The following is a 27,037-nucleotide window of genomic DNA, read 5'->3' as shown; positions in this document are numbered from 1 at the left end:
ATGGAAATTGGTAGAAAATAATGTAAAGTTGCCAAAACTCTACATGGTCAAAAGTTTAAGAACACCTAATTTTTCTAGTTTTTATTGCAATTTACAAAGTCTATCTATCTATCTATCTATCTATCTATCTATCTATCTATCTATCTATCTATCTATCTATCTATCTATCTATCTATCTATCTATCTATCTATCTATCTATCTATCTATCTATCTATCTATCTATCTATCTATCTATCTATCTATCTATCTATCTATCTATCTATCTATCCATCCATCTATCCATCCATCTATCTCTCTAACTAACCAAACCAATTGACAACTTGAAACAGCCTCCATCCGCTCTTGCGCTTTTAGTTTGTCCATGCACCAGATGTTGAAACCTGGCTGCTGAAATTCCAACCCTGACGTTGTTGGGTGATGCGGTCTGGCCCACAGTCCAGTTTTATCCCAAAGGTGTTGGATTAAGTTGAGGTCATGGAGTTTTTCTGAAGGCCAGGATAAGTTCTCTCCCACTCCAGAATGGGAAAACCATTTCGTTATGGACCTCCTGGCTTATTCATTCGTAATGTTGAAACGGGAGCCCGGCCAAAAAAAAAAGATGGAAGCTAGCGTTGACTAAAATAGCAATAGTGTAATCTGTAATGAATGATGCATTGGGATTTCATCTTCACTGGATCTAGGTGGCCTCGGAGACCAAAAAGTACACATGTTTTTCGTGATATTTTTGGCCTTGTTTTACAGTATAGGTCACTTGTAATAAATTGGGCCCAAAACATGGATTAACATTGGTTGGGACTTGGGAGCTAGTAGCAATATTGAATCTACATTTTCAGAAAAAAAAAAACTCTTATGGACCAGTCTTGCCTTTTCTTCTGTCCAACTTCAAACTTCTTCCCTCTTCCCTTCTATCTCCTGTAGTTGTTCTTAATGCCTTTGTCATGGGTATACGCTCACCCAGGAACAACAGCTGGCGTGGTAAAAACACTTACGCTTTTGTCCAAAGGGGGGCGCTAGAATTAAGACAAGCTGAAAGTTCCTTAGAGCACCTTTAAAGACTTTATTGGTGCCTCTACTCTACTCTACTCTACTTGCTTTTTTTTCTTTCACTTTTGGTACCAGGTCCTTTTCTTGGAGGTTGTTTTCCATTACAAGCTAGATAGATAGTTAAGTTAAGTTATCTTTATTAGTCAATTTACACACGGTACATTGAAATTCATCTTTTTTCAGCATATCCCCTCTCAAGTTACCAACACTTCAGAGGGGGTCCTCCTCACACAGAGTCAGCCATAGTACAGTGTCCCTGGAGCAGTTTTGGGGTTAAGTGCCTTGCTTAAAGACACAACGGTAGAAATGGCAGGCACCATAGATGTAGTACCGGTAGAAGTTACCAGGTCCCTACTATTAGGTATACTTTTACATGGTGGAAGTCTGGAGAAGTCTACCAAACTACACACACACACATTAGGTGCTTTTACATGGTGGAAAAACAAAAAAGGCGAGCAGAGAAGAGTAGAGTAAAGCCAGTATCATGTCATTGAAAAGCATCTTATTTGCTTGTATTTGACCCCTTCTATCTCTATCCGTCTGCAGGTCCGCGTTGCAGGAGATGTGACCAACGTGCAGCTGGTGGAGCTGATCCCAGAGACAGCGTACTCCATCACACTCTACGCTCTGCACGGAGAGGCTGCTAGTGACCCTCTAGAAGGGACAGGAGTCACCTGTAAGGAACTTTTAAACTAGCCTGGCACCGTCCGCCTACCTACTTCCGCTCAATTTTATCTGAAGACTTTTCTGTTTCCCTTTTAACCTGTAATTTATTTTTTCATTTAAATGTTTTATTTCTATTCATAATTTTCATTCACTTTTCTAATGTCTATTCTATACTTGATGTATTTTAGACTGGATGTATGTCATGCCCCTGTAAAGCACTTTGAATGGCCTTGTGTCTGAACTGTGCTATAGAAATAAACTTGCCTTGCCTTGCCTATTATAGTAAAAGTAAGAACTTAAACAGAATTAAACTGCATTTTACTTTCATGTCAGCAGTTATTTTATCAGATCTGGATCACATCTGCAGCATTCTGGAGTTTATATTGTAGATTGAGAACCTTTACATAGAAAACAGATGCACCTAAAAAACAAGCTGGTGTCTGTTTTTTAAGCTATTCGGCACGTTTTGGCCTCCAACCTCTCCATCAGCATCTGCCTCCACATAAATATTGACAGTGATGCTAGGAAACGTAAATATATTTTATACCTCGGGTTAGAATGTTTAAAAGTGCTAGGAGGAACTTTTGGATATTTCTGAAACGGTGTAATTTTTCCTCTGATGATCATAAATTACATTTAACAACAAACAAGACCATCAGTGCAAATAATTATTTTTTTATATAGTTTTTCTTAATGCCTTTGTCATGGGTATACGCTCACCCAGGAACAACATCTGGTGTAGTAAAAACACTACCGCTTTTGTCCAAAGGGGGCGCTAGAATGAACACAAGCTGAAAGTTCCTTGGAGCACCTTTTAAAGTCTTAATGGCTGTCTTAATGCTTCCCTTCCCTCAGTGCCCGAGCCTCCCGCTGGTGAACTGAGGATCTCTGACGTCACTCACAGCGTCATGCGGCTTCGATGGGACGCCGCTCCTGGAGCCGTACGCAAATACATGATCACCTACAAGGCAGAGGAGGGAGACCTGAAAGAGGTAACCATTTGGTTTTGTGTTTTTTTTGTAAGTAACTTTTAACTAGCCTTGCACTGCCCACCTACCTTCTTCCGCTCAATTTTTATTTCCCTTCAGTAGTCAGTCTGGGTCCAAGGTATATTCCCAGGTTGTCTCAGGATAGATTTTTGCATGACCAATCAGCGAACAGAAGAGTGGCTTGTGTTTTTTTTTTTAAATTTTTTTAAACCTTTATTTATACAGGTAAATCCCATTGAGACCGGAGACTCTTTTTCAAGGGAGACCTGTTTCCATTTACACATTACCATTCAATTCATTCACACACACATCCATACACTGATAGCAGCAGGCTAACTATCAGGGGAGAAGCACCACCAACCCTTCGATCATTGGCCGACCCGCTCTACCACCTGAGACACAGTCGCCCCTTTTAAAGTTGCCTTCAGTGCAAGTTTATAGACGAGGATGTAACCATGGTTTAGACATTGAGGGGGGGAGAGGAGTAAGAGCCCTCTCCAAGAATGTCTCACAATTCTAAAAAAAAAAGAAAGCACTACTTCATCAAAACTTCTCCTTCCACATGTCGTTTTTCAAATATTTGCCAAAAATCAAGAATTCGCATGATCAAGATGCTGTGAAAAACATAAAATTCAGCAATGTGTGGTGCTACTGGTGCAGCCAGGTTTTTTGTGCTGTGACATGAAACCACGTAGCAGAAATTCATTCAATCCGTTGCTGCAGACTGGAAAAGCAGTCACCGGGCTCAGTAAGGTAAAAGAACAAGCCCAGAGTTAGTAAAAATGTGACATGACCTAAGAAACGCTCAGACATGGTGTAGATAGGGTTTAATAAACAGTAAAAATCCTTTCACAGGCTATATTTTGGCTTTATTCATCCTTCCATTCATCCTTAAATGGCATCTGTATGATTATAAAAGATTCACAAGAAAATCTTGAACGAAGATGTTGTAGATTTTTGTTTGTTTTGGGCTGTTGGAAAACCCTAGCAGCATTGTCCTTTGTTTCAAACATTCTCCAATTTTGAAATAAATCTGTTTTATGTGATATCAGGGATTTGACCTTCAGATTTTATTACCTCACATTAAAGTAGCTGCAAGACTTTTTTTTTTTTTTTTTTGCTATTGTTCGTATTGTATTCAAGGCCATTCAAAGGTGACTTCGAAACCATAAAACTTCACTGGGAGCTTCATAAGGGTGATGCGAGTCAGTCGGCGGTGATATCTTGTTTCTGAGAAAATGACCAAGTCAAGAGTTACAGCAGTTTTCATTGTTGGTGAATATTTATGAAGAAAAGAAAGGGAAAAAATCTGTCTGGCTGGCACTAGATGTTAGCCTGAGTGGATCATCCAAAGCACACACACACACACACACACACACACACACACACACACACACACACACACACACACACACACACACACACACACACACACACACACACACACACACACTCACACACAGCGCTAGATTTTAGCCAAAGCAGCACTCCGTCCTCATAATTTCTCACTTGGACGTCATCGGAGGACAAACAGTCTGGGATGTATCAGAAGCCAAAGGTGGACGTGTGTGTGTGTGTGTGTGTGTGTGTGTTTGTGTGTGTGTGTGTGTGTGCGTGTGTCTCAGTGAGTGTGTGTGTACGTGGACACCTGTGAGACATTTCCAGAAATATTCATGGACGGATCACACGCAGTACTAGCTCAGCACCTCTCAAGGATTAGCACTGACAGCTTTTTTTTCTGTCTCTATTGAAGAAGCCCCGCACGTTGGATTAACGCCTGCCCTGTGTGGAGTTTTATTCTAATTTTTTTCTCTTAAAGGAAGCTTTCTTTAGTTAACTTTCCCCCTGAAATGGAAAAAAAACTCAAGTGTGGGGATATAACTCAGCGTTTTAATGCATCAAAGCTTTTTGCTCTGATATTCTTCAACCGTACAAAAATACATAAATTATAATACCCATACATTTTAAAATTAAGTGCTTAGTTTTTGAATAAACATGGGTCACTTGACAAGAAAATTGTCTGAGACATTTGAAATTGAGAATTTGAAAATCATTACTTTTTTTATTTATTTTTTTTTTTTTTTCGTCTCGGACAATTTTGGGTCAAGTGACCCATGGAGACTGCTCATGCCAATTTTCATGCTTGTATCAGAAATTGAAAGATGGTAGCTCTTATCTGCTCCACTAATACCCAGCCCTTATTAGAGGGTCGCCTGGACAAGTCAGAGAACCAAATAATTGAAGCCCTATAGTCAGCCCTCTGAAAATATAGCTATGAATACACATCTAGCTTAACACGGCATTGGTGCAATAGCCTGTATATCCTATAGGCTAATATGTAATTTATCAATTTCGATGTATTTTTGTATCTCCTTTACTGTATGATGTGTTATATGGACCTGTGTCTGCAATAAAGCTTTATATTATTATTATTATTATTATTATTATTATTATTATTATTATTATTATTATTATTATTATTATTATTATTATTATTATTATTATTATTATTATTATTAATATTATTATTATATTTAGGTTTACTATCAGTGAGTGATATTCAACATTTGTCCCCTACAGGCTGAAGTCAATGGAGACATCACTGAGCTGCTCCTGACCAGCCTCGTGTCCCAGACTGAGTACGATGTCGCTGTCACTCCGGTCTACGATGCAGGACCAGGAAAACCCATGATCAACTCTGCCGTCACAGGTCTGAATCTGCCTCTGTCTTTCAGTGTTATATCCAATTCAATAAAACAATTCAAATAACTTTATACGTCCCCGAGAGGAAATTTAAAGGGGGCTCATGACAGTACTTCCAGTTCAGGATTACAGGCAAGGGTCGGGTGTAACCATGGTTTAGACATTGGGGGGTAGGTGGGGGGGCTTAAAGACCTACTTCACCGGTGGGAATATGAAGGTGTATTGAACTCTGAGATCCTAAGTAGTATAAATGTGCAAACATTTTAGAAGTCGGTTCATCCTAGCCTGAGAAAAGGCAGAAAGAGTGTTTTATGGTCTCGCTGTCTAACCCTACATTTTACCAGTGTGACATCACACTAGTAAAAATGTAGGGTTAGGATTAACAGGACAGCTGGGCCAAGGGAAGGCTGAGGAAAGAAAAAACCTCATACATTATATTATAATAGAGATTTTATAATGATAGAACGCAGGTTCCGTGAAGTATTCCTTTTAGTAAGAGTCCTCTCCAAGAATGTATCACTAACAAAAGCACTGCTTCGTCAAAATCTCCCACTCCATATGTTCTGTGTCAAATATTTGTCAAATCAACCATTAGTATGATCAAGATGATAGATCCCCACGAGCATCACAATAGCTGTTTACAGTGACGACAAGCATACACAATAAAGACAATTTACAAGGATAACGTATAATGAACAGAGAAAACAGAAATAAAATAGGATAAAAATTACAATAAAATGTACAGCTCCGGAAATAATTAAGAGACCACACTGGATTTTTCTGGAATCTTCATCTCTCCATACCTTATTGAAAATGCTCTAAATGACAATATTTTTGGAGGGAATTTGGTAGAAATGTTGTTTATAGTAGTTATATGATAAAACCAAAATGTTCATTCTGCTCAAACATATGCCTATAAATAGTAAAACAAGAGACACTGAACATTTGCAGTGGTCTCTAATTTTTTTTTCCAGAGCTGTATCTATAAATTCATGCATAATTTTTCTCTCTGCCCATGTGAACAGATGTTGTTCCTGCGCCAAAGGACTTGAAGTTCTCCGAGGTAACACACACCTCCTTCAGAACCACCTGGGACCACGGGGCCAAGGACGTGGCCCTTTATCGCGTCACCTGGACTCCAAGGGCCGGGGGAGAACCCAAGTTTGTAAGTCAGCCAGTCTTTTTTTATTTTTTAAGATACTTTTTTTGCATTTTCAAGCTTTATTTGACGGTACAGAGTTGAAATGGGGAGACAGAGAGAGAGAGAGAGAGAGAGAGAGAGAGAGGGGGGATGACCTGCAGTAAAGGTCCACGGGTCGGATTTGAACCTGCGACCACTGCAACGAAGGCCGGGGCCATTATGGTACGCGCTCTATCCACTATGCCATCGGAGCGCCCCAAGTCAGCCAGTCTTGGATGGGACTTCTTCTCAAATGCTATTTTTTACAGCTAGGTTCAGGGGGTTATTAAAATCCTAAAAGTTACACGAGTCATATACAGCTCCGTAAAAAAATTAAGAGATCAGTCCGGATTTTTCTTCAATCTTCATCTCTATATTACTTATTTAAAATGCTCTAAATGACAATAATTGTATTGTGAATTTGGTAGAAATGTTGTCAGTAGTTTGTATTAGTAAATCAAAGTGTTCATTTTACTTAAACATATGCCTTTTGAAGAGTAAAATAAGAGACACTGAACATTTGGAGTGGTCTCTTAATTTTTTTCCGGAGCTGTATATGAACATGACAAGTATAGAAGCCCATGTAATCAGAAAAGAGCATTTCAGGTTCCACCAATGAACTAATCAATGGATTAAAGTTAACTAATTTATTTATTTGTAAAGTATTGAGCGATGTACACAGGTGCATCTTATCTTCGTAAAGATTTTTCAAATTCTACAAAAAATGGCGGTGGGTGGACAGAACGTTTTGAGTAAAATCTGAGTTTGTAAGATTCCAGATCATCCTCTAGTGATGGCTTAAGCCCCTATCTCACTGGGCTGTGACTGTTTGCGACAAGTTGGAGACTGCATTCGCGAGAGAGTCTCTAAACTGTCTTGAAACGTTCGCGGATGTCTCAATTTCCTCGCATGAGTCGCAGAGCCACGCAGTCCTGTCGCTTGAATTTTGAACATGTTCAAAAAATTTGTGCGACAAAACTATTCTCAAAATAGTCTCAGGTGTCTCGAACGCGTCTCAAACCCTTCTCAATTTAGTCTCCGCGAGTCAGAAAGTGCGAGAAGTGTGAGACAACTTTGCGAGGGTTTGGCGTCATATGAAACTAAATTGTAACTGATTTGAGACAAAAATGAGACTGACATTCCGTTCGTGCGACACTCGCCAGACGTTCGCGAGACATAAATGCGAGCTCCTGGCAAGTCTTGGCCAGGACATTCGCAAACGTGTTGTGGGGAACCAACTCAGTGAGACTGCAAGTGATAATTTTCGCTAATTCGCATATTTTCTCGCAATGTTGTGTCTCCAACTTGTCGCACACTGTCGCAGCCCAGTGAGATAGGGGCTTAAGACTGAGACATCTGGCATCTTGACCTAAATCCAGATTGTGTCTGGATTTGTTTCGTCTTTTACTACTTAACATTTCTTACTTGTTATCGGAAAAATGCATCTTCAGCAGCTGGGATAATTAATCCAGTGAAGTTGCTTTGTCTGGAAATATGCAAATGAGCGTTGCCTTGGAGAGAAGCGTCTGTCTGAAGTGACACTACACATCTGGTTTGAGTTGAAGTCCCCAATACTTGATCCAAAGCAGTGGTGAAGGTTCTCGCCTGAAGTCTTTGCAGTATTTTATCCCTGTGATTAAAACTGGAGCCTGAACCGAGGCAGCTGTAGGATACTACTCAGACTAGAATGTTTCCACCTCTCTAATTTTTTAGATTTCTTTTTTTTTTTTTGCATTTCCCAGCTTTATTAGACAGTACAGAGTTGAAATGGGGAGACAGAGAGAGAGAGGGGGGATGACCTGCAGTAAAGGCTTCATGGGTCGGATATGAACCCGCGACCACTGCAAAGAAGGCCGGAGCCAATATGGTACCATTTCTGAGGATCTCTTGTTATGACAACTGATAAAACTAACTGGAGACAGTCTTTTAGAAAACATTACAATATATTGTATCCTAATACTTTCTCGACACAGACCTTTACTTTGCGTTAATGTAGGGATGTCCGCAACCAAGAATTTATATTAGCCAAAATGGGGGATTGGCAGACAAATCGGGCTATTTCGATCGAACTTGGACTATTCTGCTAAACTATTATTATTATTATTATTTTTTTATTATTTTAAAGTAAATTTTTTGACTTTTGTCTTTATTAGACAGATTTGCAGAGACAGAGTTGAAATGAGGTAAATAGGGGAAGACATGTAGAGAACAAACCCAGGTCGGATTCGAATCCGGGTCTGCTGCGAGGCCTCTGAGCCTTTCTATTTTTTTAAAATTATACATTGTTAACATACTTTTTTCTTCTCCTTTGTTTCTGTGTCCTTCCACCAGGCCATCCTTCCTAGCGATCAGAACTCCCACGTTCTGGAAGAATTGGACCCCGACACTGAATACCAAGTCCTGGTCACGGCTATCTACCCTGATGAATCGGAGAGTGAAGACCTTATGGGCAACGAGAAAACATGTAAGCAAAATGTTTCCCCCCCAAATCTCCACACAAAAGCCTAAAAAAAAACCCAACAATAATAATGTTTACACTCAGATGTACAGTAGCTCGCGTTGAATAATAACATTGTCTTTTCAACGTCTCTTTTCTAGTGTTAAAGGCTCCGGATGGTATGTCATAGGAGAAGGAAAGGCTCCTTTTAATTGTAATGTTCATGAGTTTGTGTGGAATGGTTAATACGGACCATACAGGACCATAAGTGTGAATGTTGACCTGTAACACATCCATCCTCCACAGACCTCCATCCATGTGAATGATTCCCTGCGTTCCAATCCCCATACTTCCCTACTATCTAGTATGCCAGAAAAAGATTTAAGATGTCCCAATACATGCACGTCAATTGTAGTATGCTGAAAATGCATAAATGCCCCACTAACTCCGATAGCATTTTGTAATATTCGTCTTTATTCTTGACATTTCTCAACATAATGATACAAAAAAAACTTCCTTATATGATTGTTTCCCCCCTCCCATGGCCCTAAAACGCTTCTGTACTTTAGTATGTAGTGTAGTAAAAAGAAAAAGTATGTGATTTGGAACGCAGGGTAAGTTTTAATTCCATTGTCAACCATTTTTGTTTTTTTCCCGGCATTTTTCTTGACCATTTTGTCATTGTCACAGTTGTCATTCATCTCACATTGTAACGTCATTTTACCACCCTACCATCACGTCATCTTCCATCAGTGTTCACCTCAGTCGTCAGATTAATGTTGTTGCATGTTGTTGCATAATTGTTCTATCGTAATTTCTACCGTAGAGTTGGGGGTCAGTGAGTTTTTAAATTCAACTAAATAATCTGTAAAAATTCTAGTTTAAACTCAATTTACCTTTCAAAATAAATGTGTTATCTGCTAAACGATACAACGATGGAAGGATATCAAGCCTTTCCACATTTATTTGGAAAACAATAAAGGGGATATCAAGGGGGCCGACCACCATAGCTAGTAAAAATGCCTGTTTACAGAGCCTTGGCTGTGTATTAACACTGGACACACTCAGTGTGGACAGGTAGCGGATCTTGAAGAGATATTAACTGATTTTGACAAAAAGTTATTTTTTACAACAAGCATTCTCCACAATTGCTCTCTCCTCTACCTTTAAATGCTTAACGGACATTTTAGAGTTTTAAATATATCTTTAGTTATTATGATGATTTGTTGTGAAGTTACTGAACTCCAGCCCTGCTCTGAACAGCTTCATTGACTGTTTTAACGCTTCTCACGTTTTGCTGCTTCCATTCCTAAAATTGACCCTTCCAGCTTGTGTTACCTGTGGGATTGTTGGAGAGTCACCTACATCACTACCATCATCATCCTCACCTTCACCTTCATCATCGCTAATCAAAAACACGATGTAATGTTTTTTTTTCTGTTTATCTCACTGGGTTTTATCTGTGTGTGTTTCTCAGTGGCTCCCGAGCCTCCGCGAAACTTGAAGGTTTTCAACGCCACCACAACTTCTCTGTCGCTGAAGTGGGAAGCTGCCCCAGGCCCCGTCGCAAACTATAAGATCACATACAAACCCACCACTGGGGGAGAAGCTCTTTCGGTAAGTAAACAGCAAATTTTTTTTACATTTGAAGATCACACAAGGAAAGAAAATTGGAAAGAAATAAGACAGTGTCATCAGCGTACGCGTATTACCAAAAAAAATGCCTTTTTAATTCTGCTGAAAAATGGAGAAGAAAAAAATCAAAACTGGGAATAGTTATTGGTGTTAACAACTGTACAGCTCTGTAAAAAAATTAAGATACCACTCTAAATGTTCAGTGTCTCTCGTTTGACTATTTAAAGGCATATGTTTGTCTATGTATGTTGTTTGTAATATAAACTACTGACAAGAGTTCTACCACATTCCAATAATTTGTTTTGTCATTAACAGCATTTTCAATAAGTTATGTAGAGATGAAGATTTAAGAAAAATCCAGACTGGACACTTCATTTTTTTTCCGGAGCTGTATATCAAGTCAAACATTTAGATAAAAATACAACACTGTCATCAGCATACGTACATCACTGAAAACAATTGCTCTTCAATTCCCTTAATCAATGAGAAGGCAAACATCGAAACTAGTAGTAATTATTGGTTTTAGCAGATTTGTAGCATGGAGCGTAGCTTCCAATCATGAATACAGACTGGTGAAGAACCCAACAAAATCAAACTCTTTTATTGCGTTTTTTTAGCTATAAATGTGAAATGTGAACCCTGCAGCAGTTCAAATTAGTCCAAAGGAAAACACACACACACACACACACACACACACACACACACACACACACACACACACACACCCACACCCACACCCACACACACACACACACACACACACACACACACACACATATAAAAACACAACCACTTGGCTCTTCTTTTTATCAAGAGACAAAAGCTGGAGCTGCTCCACTGAATCTGAACAATAGAGGGACTTCAGAGATTACTAAAAATGTTTATCTAAGTTTTCACCACCCAAATTGGCTTCAGTTCATTTAATTTGAGGTTTACCAGGAAACAAATCCCCCTCTCCCCTCACCATATGGCTAATAGCACACACTGGACATCAGTCCTGTTTATCCAGGATTATAGGAACAATATGATTGAAATATTTGATCTGTGTTGATATTCCCAGTTAGGGGTTTTACAGTGGCTTTGTTTTATTGTTTTTCGGGGGTGGTGTTGTCGGCCGTGCTGCTCTGTTACCAGTGGGAACAATCCTTGACAGATCTACGAATATCTCAACGTGATTGGAGAGCTTTAAATATGTCAGAAGAGTTTATAATATGAGTCCCAAGGCTCTTGTAGAAACTTAATGTGTTTTGAACAATTTGAAATGATGTAGAGTTCTCTCTCCCCTCTGGAGGTGCGCTTTTTAGGAAGGCCAAAATGGAAAGAAAGACATAAAACCTTGCAGGGAGAGACAAAAGCATTATTTCATCTTCATGCATTGCTATAAAAAGACCATTTGAAGGACAGAATGTGCGATTGATTTAGAAATGTCTGCAAAAACAGTAAAGTAAATCAAAGCCCGATGAAGACGCTCAAAAGATAGATGTTCAGGATTCATACACCTTGGATTTAAGGACCAAAAAAACACATCAATTACACAAACTTCGGATTAAAGTCCTAAATATGACTTTAATACACACACAAGTAGTAGCGATACACTTAAAGTTCACTTTAAGTTCATTGTTCATTGATAGGAAAAGGAATTACATTTTTGCAGAACACCTTGTATCTCCACTTTTGGGGCATTTCCATCCCAGACAAAAATGTTTTCCTTCAAAAAATAGAAATATTTACATTTTAGATCTGAGTTAAGCCCCTATCTCACTGGGCTGCGACAGTTTGCGACAAGTTGGAAACTGCATTCGCAAGGGCGTCTCTTAACTGTCTTGAAACGTTCGCGAGGGTCAAAATTTCCTCGCATGAATTTTGAACATATTCAAAAAATTTGTTTCTTAAGAATATAAAGAAAACTGTATTTTTCATGTCCTGTATGAGTACAAACTTGTTTAAAGATTTATTTAAATTTTTTTACAAAGTTGTGGGCATCAAGGAGGGGAAAAACAAATGTAATAAGAAAAATAATTGAAATTCTCCAGATAAAATAAAATACCTTTGTTTTTGAATTGTAGGACAGCAAAAAAAGTGAATTTTCCTCCCCAAAATAATTGGAATGCGATGTTAAATCATAATAGAAGATCTAATGTGATCATCATGAAGACAAGACAAAATCCAATGAATTAGGGAAATAGATATCGCCGATAAAAGTGCGCACACATCTAGCCAGCCGCCATATTTTGACATTTGTTTTATGACAGTCCCACTCATCCTGCGTTTGGACTCTGCCAAACTCACATTCTTTCTCAATGACCTCACCCGTGATTAGCGCTGGAAATAACTTCAAAGGAAAACTGTATGAAAGTCTGTATGAAAAGGATTTCGGTGAGCTCCACATTTTATTGTGTCTCTGAGATGTTATGACAGTGTTCCCCCAAACAATGTGTCAGGGGTTCGAATCATGATGTCAGCGGCGCTGTGTGTGTGTGTGTGTGTGTGTGTGTGTGTGTATGAGTGTGTGTGTGTGTGTGTGTGTGTGTGTGTGTGTGTGTGTGTGTGTCGGCCTAATGCATCGCTGATCCCCCTACATGCGTCACATGCGGACCCAGACCATCTGGTGTCATGTTGACGTCCGCTGGGGCCTGTTGTTTCGAGAAAACATAAGTCATATGAGACTAAGACAAGATGTTTGTTTGAGTAGAATGAGCTCAGAGGCGTTATCCCTTTCTTGTGCCGATGCTATATGCTATATGAGTAAATACAGTGTAGCATCAAACAAGAATTTATAGCCCCGGCAGCCTTAGGTGGTCTCAATGTAACTCGGAATAACATAATTAATAATAAATCAAAGTGGACACCCACGGAGATGAAAAGGTGGATTAATCCCTGGGAGAGTTTTGCAGGCTGAAGTTTTTCATTTGTGATTTAATTTGACTTTCAAAGGGGGAAATACAGTATTTGGTGTTTGTGTGTTTTTTTTCCCTTCCTGTCCTTTCAAGCATTGTCTTGTCTAACATGTTGTTTCATCATCAAGAACACACACACATACACGCACACACACACACACACACACACACACACACACACACACACACGCACACACACACGCACACACACACACACACACACACACACACACTGACTCAGTCCCACATACACTGTCCAGCTGGCCCAATTACTCACCTCAGCACAACATGTGGATCCATCCACCACTGAAAGTAGTCCCCAATGAAATGCACAAATCAGAATTAAATAAAATCAAACTATTTTACACACACACAAACACACACACACACACACACACACACACACACACGCACACGCACACGCACACGCACACGCACACGCACACACACACACTCACTATCGCAGACAAACAGAGGATAACATGAGTACATAAAGGGACTACCAGGAACTTCCTCTGATGATTATGAATGACCTGTAAAAGCAAACGAGACCATCAGTAAAAGTCACATATGAATACATTGCCTCATGGCCATGCATCCTTCCCTCTCTCATTCACTCGCTTCCTAAACAAATGCACGTGCCGCCAGCATGCTCTAGCAAAGATCTTTAGGACAGCAGGAGATAGATAGATAGATAGATAGATATTATTAAACTTGGATTTATATAGCGCTTTTCTTTGGTACTCAAAGCGCTTTACAGGGTTCCAGGTTCAATACGTTCACACACAGTCATACCGGTGGTGGTAAACTACGATAGTAGCCACAGTTGCCCTGGGGCAGACTGACAGAAGCGAGGCTGCCATTCAGCGCCATCGGCCCCTCCGACCACCACCTCAAACATACAGCAGTCATACACATTCACACGAGGCAAGGTGGGTGAAGTGTCTTGCCCAGGGACACAACGACCATGACACAAGTGGCCGGGCGGGGATCAAACCGCCAACCCTAGGATCATTGGCCAACCCGCTTAACCACCTGAGCCACAGTCGCCCCAGATAGATAGATAGCAGGTGTTGGTGTCGTAAAAACGCTACCACTTTTGTCCATAGGGGGCGCTACAATCAACAACAACTGCTAGTTTTCACCTAAATCAACTAAAACAGTTTACCTCTTAAAGAAGGCAAAGCATATACAAATGAGCAGTATATTTTAACAACCCTTGGAGAATTGGGAAGAAAGATTAGTTTGAAAAATACCTAGAATAGATTTTATTACTTTTAGAATGTTGTGTTCCCTGTTTCCTTGTGCAAAACAACTTAAAAACAAACCCTGCGTTCCAATTCCCATACTTCCTTACAATTTAGTATGCCAGAAAAAGATTTAGGATGTCCCAATACATGCACGTCAATTGTAGTATGCTGAAAATACATAAATGCCCCTCTAACTCCAATAGCATTTTGGAGTATTCGTCTTTATTCTTGACATTTCTCGACATAATGAAAAAAAAATCTTCCTTATCTGATTTTCTTTCTTTCTCCTGTGGCCCTTAAACTCTTCTGTACTTCAGTATGTAGTGTAGTAAAAAAGAAAGAGTATGTGATTTGGAATGCAAGGGATAGTCTTATGTATTGAGCTCAACTCAAAATCTAAATGAAAACTGAAAAATGATTCCCTCAAACTAAAGAAAAATACGAGAAGAGCCAGCCACTGATTGTCATGCAGTTGAATTAAGCAGAGCATGTTGTGACATACAGCAGTGTGTGTGTGTGTGTGTGTGTGTGTGTGTGTGTGTGTGTGTGTGTGTGTGTGTGTGTGTGTGTGCGTGTGTGTGTGTGTATTAGCCCTGTTTCTAAATCCAAAATGTCAGCCAAATACCTAACATACTGATGTAAATGTGATGAGATACCTTGTGTCATGTATCTCTTAGCTACCAGGCAAAATGTTTATTCCTTCCATGGATGTGTTTACACTGTCCCATCCAGCTCTTGATAAAATACAGAGATGTTTTCTCAGTATTTCCCAAAGGCCTACTTCACCACAGAAATACTTAAAGGAATACTTCACCAGAGAAATACTTAACTAACTCATGTATAAATAATGTAAATAGTTTGACGACATTCACCTTAAAAAACAGACGATCAGCCTCATCTTATCATTAATGCACTGCGGTCTTCAAGCAGCGAGTTATCGAGCACCATCTCAGATCCATAAGTGTGATAAAACATGATAAAAACCATCAAAACAGACATTGGGAAGGATTTGTATACACTATATAAGTGATCACTGTATGAATAAAGAGCGATTTAACACTTGTATTAACATAAATAAATCGCTTACTTCACCTTTAGACATAAAAAAAAGAGACAAAAATGTAATGGGAAAAAAAATGCGAAATCAACCTCTGATTCTCACGGCTGACATCTTGTTTTTTCTGTGAACAGGTTCAAGTGGGAGGAAAGAAGACCAACGCCATTCTGCAGAAGTTGACCCCCGACACTAAGTATGACATCTCTGTGGCCGCTGTGTATCCATCAGGCGTCGCCAAAGAGGTCTCCGGAGACGGACAAACCAGTAAGATTTTATTTGTTTTAAAGAAAATTTGTTTGGCATTTTCAAGCTTTATTAGACGGTACAGAGTTGAAATGGGGAGACAGAGAGAGAAGAGGGGGGATGACCTGCAGTAAAGGTCCACGGGTCGGATTTGAACCCGTAGCCGATATGGTACGCGCAGGGCCGCCTTTATGCACGGGCTTACCTGGGCTGAAGCCCCAGGGCCTACAAAGATTAGGGGCCTCTCAAAAAAAAAAAAAAATTTTTTTTTTTTTTTTTTTTTTTTTTTTTCTGTCTCAATATAGGCCCCTGATCTAAGAAGGCCCCGAATATTGTCATTTAAAACAATAAATTATTGACTGGCTCATGATAGGCCCCTAATCTTCGTAGGGGGGCGGGCGTACGGAGAACAGGGGCCTATCATGAACCAGTAAAGAAAAAGGGAAAAAAAATCACATTATTTTTTGGCCTATGAAGATCAAGGGGCCTATCATTCACCAGTAAATTTTTGTTATTTTTGTTTAAATAACATTGTTCGGGGCAACGCAGATTAAGGGCCTATATTGAGTTGAGCCATTAAAAGCAAAACGAAGAATTCAAAGAGAGACGTAGCTTTGGGATAAGGGATTATTTAAAAAAAATTGGAATGCTGAATGACTGGGTTTTTTAAACCTTTGTATTTTTGTTTCTGCTTTTTGGTATTTCTGTGTCTCCAAATTATTCCAGAAAATAGCTCACATAGGACACAGTTGATTTAGCCTTCCTTAGTTTTCTTCTCAAAGTGCACCAGATTGATGCATTTTACTTTAAAAAGGTTCAAATTTTTCTTCCGGGGGGGGCATGCCCCCGGACCCCCCTAAAAGGTCCTGGGACCCCACCGCTGTCTCCTCAATAACTTGTGTGTTTGGTTATTAAAAGTCATTAGACCAGGAGGGGGTTATTTACATGTTACCTTAAGTGATTTTGTATTTCATCAATAGAGATATTGTGGTGTAGACAAACATGGCTTTAACACATCTGTATTGTAAGACCGCCGCCCGGGGGGGCCTACGAAACCTCTCAGCCCCAGGGCCTAGTGGCAGGTAAAGGCAGCCCTGGGTACGCGCTCTATACGCCACCAGAGCGCCCCTTATTTTCACCTAAACTGAAGGAATGCAAACGGTCCATTTATGACAGAATGTCATGTCTAATGTATTAGAATTTGGTAGAAATGTTGTCAGTAGTTTAAATTATAAACCCAAAATGTTCATTCTACTCAAACATATGCCTATAAATAGTAAAACGAGAGACACTGAACATTTGGAGTGGTCTCTTCATTTTTTTCCAGAGCTGTATATGCTAACTAAACATCTGTATTTCTTACTCATTCAGAGGCTCTGGGTGGAGTGAAGAACCTACAGGTTTTAAACCCGACGATGACCACTCTGAACGTGCGCTGGGAGCCGGCTGACGGCCGAGTGAAGGAATACAAAGTGGTTTACGTCCCCGCTGCCGGAGGAGCTGAGGCAATGGTAGGACTGGTAGGACCATCCATCCGCTTTACTGTTGGTTGGCACTGACATGTGCATACATCACAATAATAATACTATTACTCCCTACCCACTGCGGCAGTTGCGAAGTGGGTAGGGAGATCGTCCTCTGGAGTGCAGGGTCCAAGTGTCCCTGGGCAAAGAGACACTGAACCCAAAATTGCTCCCGATGGTTCAGAGAGCGCCTTGCATGGTAGCTACTGCCATCGGTGTGTGTGAATGGGTGAATGTGGTAAGAATTGTAAAGTGCTTTGGGGCTGAGAAAATCGGCTAAAAAGCGCTATATACAGTAAAGTCCATTTACCATGTATCATTTTACTAATAATTTATTTCATTTATATAGCGCCTTTATCAAACCCAAGGACGCTTACAAGGTCCTTAGGTCTCTAGACTAATAAGACTTTGCCCACAGTTTAGTTTTCAAACATATGGTAGCCTGGTAGAAAGTTTTGCTTTCTAGATTAATATCTCATGGTGCCATGTTATTGGCTGGTTTCTCTGTCTTCTGTCTTTGGTGTTTAAAGGAGCTAATTTGTGTCATCTGTTGCTGCATATAGGAAACAGTGGCTGCAGGTGCTACTAACACGGTGCTGCGAAGCCTCCAACCAGACACTCTCTACACTGTGTCTCTGGTCCCAGTCTACCCCTACGGAGATGGAAAGGTCCAGTCTGAAAACGGAAAGACAAGTAAGAATGAACATTATCATACACACTATACTACCATTGGAAAATAAAAATGTAATTCTAGACGTGGAGTATGCCTGCCATAGAGACAGTACATGAAATAGGCCACGCCCATCGCGGGGGAAACCGATGAACAGCGTTCCATTCACTTTGTATAGAAGGAGACCTGTCTTCTGCAAACAAATTTAATTAAAACTTAATCAAACATCCATTTAACAAAAAAAAAACTTTACTTTATTTAAAGCCACGACTCTTGTCTGTCTATATGAGCTGTTTTTGTAAAAAATGATTGAGTCATTTTCAATATTGAGATGTTTTTTCCCATCCGACCTGGCGAGGATGGAGTGAGGGTTAGCCTACAGCAGAAGGCTAACATTAGCCTAGCATACAGCATACATTAGTACATTGAAAATTACTCAAAACCAAAGTGAACAGACAGTCCCAACAGCCAATAAGAACAGAGAATCGGAGCCTCGCTATGATTGGTCAAAGTGTACACAGCTCATGTTTACTTTGACCAATCAGAAATCACATACCCCAGGTTTAAATCTGCTAACTAAACGTGTGTATTTCTTCCCATCCAGAGCCTCTTGGTGGAGGGAAGAATCTTCAGGTATTGAATCCCACCATGACCACTCTGAATGTGCGCTGGGAGCCGGCAGAGGGGCAAGTCAAGGAATACAAAGTGCTTTACGTCCCCGCGGCCGGAGGAACTGAGGCAGTGGTAAGATCAAATCAAATCAGTTTTATTTGTATATAGCCCAATATCACAGATATACATTTGCCTCAGTGGCCTTTACATTCCATACAGTACTATCTATCTATCTATCTATCTATCTATGACACCCTCTGCCCTTAGAACCTTTAATCTCATTTGCTGTAACATGCAATTCACGATCATCAGAGGAAAAATTAGACTGTTTCAGAAATATTTAAAAGTTACTCGTAGCAGCTTTAATTGAACACTCTATATACAAATCTCATATTTTTTGGTTGTTAAAAGAAGCTCTTTTGGCGTGATTTGTTGTTGCTTTTAGGAAACAGTGGCTGCCGGTGCCACCAACACCGTTCTGCGAGGTCTCCAGCCAGACACTCTCTACACTGTGTCTCTGGTGCCTGTGTACGCCAGCGGAGATGGAAAGAGACTGTCTGAAAACGGAAAGACAAGTAAGAATGAACATTACTCTATTCTACCATTAAAGGCCTACTTCACCAGTGGGAATGTGAAGGTGTATTGAACTCTGAGATCCTATGTAGTATAAATGTGCAACATTTTTTAGAAATCGGTTCATCCTAGCCTGAGAAAAGGCAGAAAGAGTGTTTTATGGTCTCACTGTCTAACCCTACATTTTACCATGTGTGATGTCACAACTGGGCAAACTGTAGGGTTTAGACAGTGTTGTTATGTTGTGTTGTTTATGTTGTTAGCATAATTGCCTAAATCATATTTACTCTACTCTACTTTTACTCTACATCTACTTTATTCTACATCTACTCTACTCTACATCTACTTTACCCTGCTCTATAAACCCTTAAAATATGACTTAGGCAATTATGTTATTAGGCTAACGAAAAGTAGATGTAGAGTAGAGTAGATGTAGAATAGAGTAGATGTAGAGTAAAAGTAGAGTATAGTAAATATGATTTAGCCAGTTATGCTATGAGGCTCAAATCAAATCAAATCAAATCAGTTTTATTTGTATAGCCCAAAATCACAAAAAGACATTTGTCTCAGTGGGCTTTACATTCCATACAATATGACACCCTGCCCTTACACCCTTAGCTCGGCTGAGAAAAAACTCCCAGTAAAAAACCCTTTACCGGGATTAATTTTTTTTTGAAGAAATCTCAGGGAGAGTCGACAAAGTAAGGGATCCCTCTCCCAGGACGGACATACTGCAATAGATGTCATAAGTAGAGAAAAATCACGAAGGAATTTGATCATTGACCAGATGTTTACATGGTAACACTAAAGTAAAGGCTAACGATATCAATCTTGTGTTTTTAGGGCAACTTGGCGGAGTGAAGAACTTAAGAGTGACCGACCCGACCATGACGTCTCTCTCTGTGAAATGGGATCCGGCCGACGGAGCCGTTCGTCTCTACAAAGTCTTTTACGTCCCAGCGGCCGGCGGCGTTGAGGAGATGGTGAGAGAAAATGCAACAACATTTGGAACAATAAAATATTCCTATGAGAGGAGGGGGAAAAATGCTAGTCAATTTTTACCAGTTATGTCTAGACACGTAGGAAGCCAGTCAAATGGTCTAAGCCAGAAAAAAAAGCTTTTCTTAATCTAACTTTTATAATGTTTAACAAGATTAATTTTCAATCAGATTTTTTGTAAGAGCTGATTGAGACATCCAACTTTGATATCGTGTTAATGTTTACTATTCTAGACCATGGCTGCGTTCCGAATCGCATACTCTTTCTTTTTTCTATTCTACATACTACATCTGACGATAAAAATGATCTAGTTAGGATGCAGTATGCTACAATTGGGACATACTTTAACTTATTTATTTCATCATAACATGGCTCCTTGATCTTTCCTCTTGCTTTTATATCCGGCGCATCCCCGTTTGTTTTCATATGGAGGCTCTGTTGATGTGACGTCACTTCAGGTTCGCACTGGATGCACTGAGTCAGAATCGCCCCAAATAGGATGCTGTTTTCACCACTAAAAATCTTTGCCGGATATAATACTGCAGACATCCGGGTCTTTCTAACCATCCTAAATGAAAACATAGACAAAAACATAGTCATAACCTTCTAAAAATGACTTGTTTTTTCTCTGTAAACAGGAGCAAGTACCTACCGCCACCACTAACATTATCCTGAGGAACCTGCAGCCCGACACTCCTTACACAGTGTCTGTGTTACCGGTGTATCCAGCCAGGGAGGGAAAACGCCAGTCAGAAAACGGAAAGACATGTAAGTTTATGGTTTATTCCTGCTTTTCATTTCATTTTGTTTTGTATTTTTTTTTTTTTTTTGTATTAACGGGATGATCAAGCAATGAACAACATACACACGTCTATATGTTGCTCATTGCTTGATCGTCAGGACATCCTCTGAAAAACATGACAAAAATGCATCATTAAAGACCTTAGTGTTAGTATTAACAGTATCCCTTGCCCTTTAAAATTAAAAAATTAAATCTTTATATAAGCTTATGTATGTGTCTGCAGAAACAAATTGATTGATTAATTGATTGCATGTTCTCACACACACACACACACACACACACACACACACACACACAATAACATATACCATAAAACGTTCAAAGACACACACAAACACCAAAAAAAACTAAAAAATTCATTAATTTTTCCCTCTGTCTCTCAGTGCCTCTGGGTGGAGTGAGCAACATGCAGGTGTCCAACCCGACCTTCACCTCGCTGACAGTCACATGGGATGCTGCCGATGGGAACGTCCAGGGATATAAGATCGTCTACAGACCCACAGACGGAGGGCTGGAGATAGTGGTAAAACATCTTCTTTCATCCTAAATTCAACATTCAGATTTTTTTTTTTTTTTACGATTATTTTCTGGCATTTTCAAGCGTTTTTTAGTCATAGTCAAAGTATACTTTATTATCCCAGAGTTGGGAAATTTGTGTGGTCAAAAGTGCAGCACATTGAAGACACATAGGCATACAAGTGGGCACGCCACACACACAACAACAACAACAACAGCAACAACAACATTTAAGAATAAATAGTTAATTTAATTAAAAACAGTAAAAGAAAAACACAGTGTTCATGATCTTGATAGTACAGAGTTGAAATGGGGAGAGAGAGGGGATGGATGACAACATTTGAAATACTACTGCCTATACCATGTTTGCTTCTGTTATTATGATTTAAAATAACATATTAACAACTCCCACCAATAAAATAATATCTGTTACAATGCACACGTAACGTAGCAGTGTCTATCTGGGATCTTAGTAAATCAAGCCCTCAGCTTCTGAAGATAATCGAAACTTGGCTCGAAGTTTGTTTTCACACGTGGTTGAAGAAAAATTACATTCTTGGGGGAAATCCTTCCAATGTTTGCAGAAGCATATTTCCAATAGCTTATGTCAAGACAAAATATAATTACATATACAAAACAAAACAAACTAACAAGTGTGTGTGTGTGTGTGTGTGTCTGTCTGTCTGTCTGTGTGTGTGTGTGTGTCTGTGTGTGTGTGTGTGTGTGTGTGTGTGTGTGTCTCTCTGTGTGTGTGTGTGTGTGTGTGTGTGTGTGTGTGTCTGTGTGTGTCTCTGTGTGTCTGTGTGTGTGTGTGTGTGTGTGTGTGTGTGTGTCTGTCTGTCGGTGTGTGTGTGTGTCTCTATATGTGTGTGTGTGTGTGTGTGTGTGTCTGTCTGTCTGTCTGTGTGTGTGTGTGTGTCTCTGTGTGTCTGCGTGTGTGTGTGTGTGTGTGTGTGTGTGTCTCTGTGTGTGTGTGTGTGTGTGTGTGTGTGTGTGTGTGTGTGTCTGTGTGTGTCTCTGTGTGTGTGTGTGTGTGTGTGTGTGTGTGTGTCTCTGTGTGTGTGTGTGTGTGTGTGTGTCTCTGTGTCTCTGTGTGTCTGTGTGTCTGTGTGTCTGTGTGTCTGTGTGTCTGTGTGTGTGTGTGTGTGTGCTCTATGTAAATAACAATGACAAATCCAGGCCGGACAGTTAAGTCAGTCAGTCAGTCACAGGTTTTTGAAGCTAAGTTAATAAAAAAGCCGTCAAGAGTTTGTTTGAGTTGTCGTTCTTCAAAGACTAAAACGATCAAAGCCCTCGGCACGGGGATTTTGGAGATGTCGAGATATTTTGACACGATGATCCCATGATGCAATCGGCACACAATGGCGCCGTAAGCCTTTCACCATTGAACACCTTTCAGCGTTTGCATGTCATGTTAAGTGTGGGGGGTTAGTGTTGGTGTAGTGAATGTGTAAAGGCCTCTTAGAAACACATTCGTTCAGACTTTAAACTTAAAAGAGCGGTGAAAATGACTTAGCAAGCTTTTGTTTTCGTTCTTAAGCAAAGAGAGCAAGAGAGAGAGAGTGTGTGTGTGTGTGTGTGTGTGTGTGTGTGTGAGTGTGTGGTGTGTGTGTGTGTGTGTGTGTGTGTGAGTGTGTTTGTGTGTGTGTGAGTGTGTGTGTGTGTGTGTGTGTGAGTGTGTGTGTGTGTGGGTGTGTGTGAGTGTGTGTGTGTGTGTGTGTGTGTGTGTGTGTGTAGACTATAAAGAGTGGTGAAAATGACTGAGCCATCATTCGTCGGTTGAGAGTTTTTACCACTGGTATTAGTATGTCAAAGTCGATTTTCCAGAGGGATTTTTGAACTCCGAAAGTTGCCAGAAGAAATGTGGTTTCATATGTTTCTTCTTTAAGAAGGTTAAGAAGGAAAATGGAGCAAAACATGGAAACAAACTGGATCAATTTCATGCTACAGTTTGACTTCCAGGTCCAAAGATGACTAAATTTGACCAAAATGAACCACTTTTTTTTAACAGAAGGAACTTAAATCACAGGAATACTGTTGGTTGAAAAGTTTTATTTTAATGCTTAATGTTTTATGTCCTATACTGTATATAAAACTTGTATTGTTCAACTTAAGATTTTATATAATGATCCATATTATGGACAATTTTCTTTTTTTTTTAAGATAATTTTTTGGCATTTTCAAGCTTTATTAGACAGTACAGAGTTGAAATGGGGAGACATAGAGAGAGAGAGAGAGAGAGAGAGAGGGGGAATGACCTGCAGTAAAGTTCAATGGTTTGGATTTGAACCCGTGACCACTGCAACGAAGGCCAGACCAATATAGTTTGCGCTCTATCCACTACGCCACCGGAGCGCCCCAACAAAATGCAGTTTAACAGTATCATTTTCAGAAGTTTTCCGCAAGATGTTTGTGTCTCACCGCACACATGTTTTTTTTTTTCCAGGAGCAAGTGTCTGAGAGCACGACTAAAACCGTCCTGGACAAACTTCTACCCGACACGCGCTACACCATCACAGTGGTGCCCGTCTACGAAACCGGAGACGGACCAAGCCTGTCCGACATCGGCAAAACAAGTCAGTATCTCTGGGGTGCTTTCGATTGTAATTGTAAAGACATATTCTGCTTTTTTTTATATTGGACTCCTGTTAGAGCAGATAGCTAGGGTGGTGGGATGTCCTAGAGGAAAGAGGGGCCAACCAGTAACCATGAGGTCTCTGGTTGGATCCCCGGCACCGGACAGGAGGGTGTTAGTAGTAAAACTAGTGGTGGCTGCTATTACATCTACGGTGCCCACCATCTCTACCATTGTGTCCTTGAGCAAGACACTTAACCTTAAACTGCTCCATGGGCGCTGTACAATGGCTGAACTCTGTGCTCAAAGAGAAATCTCATGGAGAGTGACAGAGGAAGGGATCCCTGTTCTGATCCGATTCCAATATCTGGATTTTGGAAATCTGACGATATTGATACCGATTCTGATACCTAAGGATTCTGATATTAATCCATATCCTCTCCCCTTGCCTCTTGCCTCTTGCCTCAGAGCCTCTTGGTTTTGCGAGGAACCTTCAAGTGACCGATCCGACCACGAGCACCCTGAACGTGCGCTGGGATCCTCCAGAGGGGAACGTACGAGAATACATCGTCATCTGGGTCCCAACCGGCGGAGAGGAGCAGGAAGTGGTGAGAATACAACAACTACATTTATTGTTTTTTTTTGTTTTTTTTTTTGCATTTTCAAGCTTTATTAGACAGTACAGAGCTGAAATGGGGAGACAGAGAGAGAGAGAGAGAGAGAGGGGGATGACCTGCAGTAAAGGTCCACGGGTCAGATTTGAACCCGCGACCACTGCAACGAAGGCCGGAACTAATATGGTACGCGCTCTATCCACTACACCACCGGAGCGCCCATTTTTTTGTTTTTTTAAAGGTGCAACGAGGAACTTGATATTTTTGAAAAAGTTAAAAATATTCTCAGATGATGATAAATTACATGTAACAGCGAACGAGACCATCAAGTGAGAATCCAACACCTACATATTTAGTTTTTTTAAAGGTGCTATGAGAAAATATTTCTGAAACAGTCTAATTTTTCCTCTGATGATCATCAATTACATGTAACAGCAAACAAGACCATCAGTGCAAAGAATGCTATTTTTATATAGTTTTTCTTAATGCCTTTGTCATGGGTATACGGTCACCCAGGAACAACATCTGGCGTGGTGAAAACACTACCGCTTTCACCTTTTTGGTTTCAAAAGTTAACACATTCAGACGCAATTGATTTGAAAACTTCACTCATGCACATGTTTTAGGAGAAAACGGTCCTAAATCGCTGTAGTAGGCATGCCAAGCCAGTAGTCAGCGGTGACACTTAGCCTAGTAGATAGCTCTTCCGGTACAATTTGATGCATAAAACCTTACTGTAACTGAAAATGAATGCCACTAACGTTCATGAAGCGGTTGGTGTAAGCTTGGGGTTACAAGTATTGTAAATTACAAGCTTTCTGTCCTCTTATTTCACCCATTGAACTCGTGAAAACAGAAGACATGCTGATAGTGAAGGGGCTTTGTGAGCGGCTACTTTCCTGTTAGGCGTACTTCAAAATAAAAGTCAACTCACGTTTGTCCGGTGAAATGCTACTAATGTGAAGCCAGTGAAATGCTTTTACTGTGAAGCCGTAGCCTTAATGCTCCTTTTGTTTGAACAGTAACTTAACTGCTGCGCGCTGATCTATAGATTAATGTAGAAAGCATGAAGTATTCTTGAGTTTGATTCCGGCCACGTATGCGTTTTGGTCGACTTACTGGATGTGTTTGTCATTTACATGTTTGCAGATTTGTTTTTTTGTTTTGCCTTGTGCTGTCCTTGTGTATGTGTCACAGCATCTAAAAACAGCACAAGGACTAAAGGCACCACCACAATAAGAGACAGATGCCATTACAAAAATAATACTTAAACATGTTCAGCTACAGAAACAGGGATTTATTGTGCCTGTCATATTTTCCCAGTTAGATTAAAGTAAATGCTTTATATTCTTCTAATGGCCACTGAACAATCAGTCTGACTTTAAGGCCTCAGAGTGGTTTGAATTAAAAGGATAACATATCTAATTTCACTTGTTGGGCAGTCATAAAAACATGTCCTGCGTTCCAATCCCCCATACTTCCATACTATTTAGTATGCCAGAAAAAGATTTAGTATGTGATTTAGAATGCAGGGATAATACCAATTGGGCAACTTCTGGTGAAAAATCCAACAAGTAGAAACTGGCAAATCTTGATGGAGTCATACATTTGATTATTCTTTTGCTATTAACTGTTTCATAGTTTTCAGTAATGGTCAACTTGTCTTTATGAACAGTTGACGTAAAGTTGCTACGAGGAACTTTTAGTTAATGTTAATTCTAGCGCACTCTTTGGACAAAAGCGGTTGCGTTTTCACCGTGTAAAGTGCCCCTAAGTTTTGGCTTTCAAATTCAAGTTTTCTCAACAGAAGTGGAGAGTTGCCAATGTGGCGTGGGACGACTGTACTTGTATCCATTGTATCAACAATACATTTTTCTCCTGTCTTATGATATGATGTCGCTAATGGGAATTTGTTCATAGTAAGTTTAAATGTCTTAAAGTGAGAAGTTCACAAAGAAAGTCCTGTACGAATTGGCTCTCTTCTGTGTGAGAATCTTCGTTTTTGGCTTCAAATTGAAGTTTTCTCAACAGAAGTGGAGATTTGCCAATGT

The 27,037-nt window shown here is 40.0% G+C and overlaps 1 protein-coding gene across 4 annotated transcripts in view; it reads left to right on the top strand.

The window, feature by feature from the left end:
• The window catches only part of col12a1b (collagen, type XII, alpha 1b), a 184,809-nt gene that overhangs the window by 74,049 nt on the left and 83,723 nt on the right, over positions 1-27,037 (top strand). For 2 of the 4 annotated variants that reach the window (XM_080048158.1, XM_080048161.1), the window contains exons 27-43: positions 1,592-1,721; positions 2,567-2,703; positions 5,281-5,410; positions 6,429-6,568; positions 8,915-9,047; positions 9,182-9,199; positions 10,498-10,637; positions 15,994-16,123; positions 17,474-17,622; positions 18,189-18,318; positions 18,900-19,039; positions 19,353-19,482; positions 20,324-20,463; positions 21,118-21,247; positions 21,665-21,804; positions 24,244-24,373; positions 24,841-24,980. In XM_080048158.1, coding sequence (XP_079904284.1) covers positions 1,592-1,721; positions 2,567-2,703; positions 5,281-5,410; positions 6,429-6,568; positions 8,915-9,047; positions 9,182-9,199; positions 10,498-10,637; positions 15,994-16,123; positions 17,474-17,622; positions 18,189-18,318; positions 18,900-19,039; positions 19,353-19,482; positions 20,324-20,463; positions 21,118-21,247; positions 21,665-21,804; positions 24,244-24,373; positions 24,841-24,980 — 2,187 coding nt within the window. The remainder of the gene's footprint in view (positions 1-1,591; positions 1,722-2,566; positions 2,704-5,280; positions 5,411-6,428; positions 6,569-8,914; positions 9,048-9,181; positions 9,200-10,497; positions 10,638-15,993; positions 16,124-17,473; positions 17,623-18,188; positions 18,319-18,899; positions 19,040-19,352; positions 19,483-20,323; positions 20,464-21,117; positions 21,248-21,664; positions 21,805-24,243; positions 24,374-24,840; positions 24,981-27,037) is intronic. The other 2 variants (XM_080048159.1, XM_080048160.1) reach the window with 2 other exon arrangements.

The sequence above is a fragment of the Ammodytes marinus genome (genome assembly GCF_949987685.1).
Source record: "Ammodytes marinus genome assembly, chromosome: 19".
Taxonomy (NCBI): Eukaryota; Metazoa; Chordata; class Actinopteri; order Uranoscopiformes; family Ammodytidae; genus Ammodytes; species Ammodytes marinus.
The sequence above is the reverse complement of the archived record's forward strand: the minus strand, read 5'-3'. Positions and strand labels throughout refer to the sequence as shown.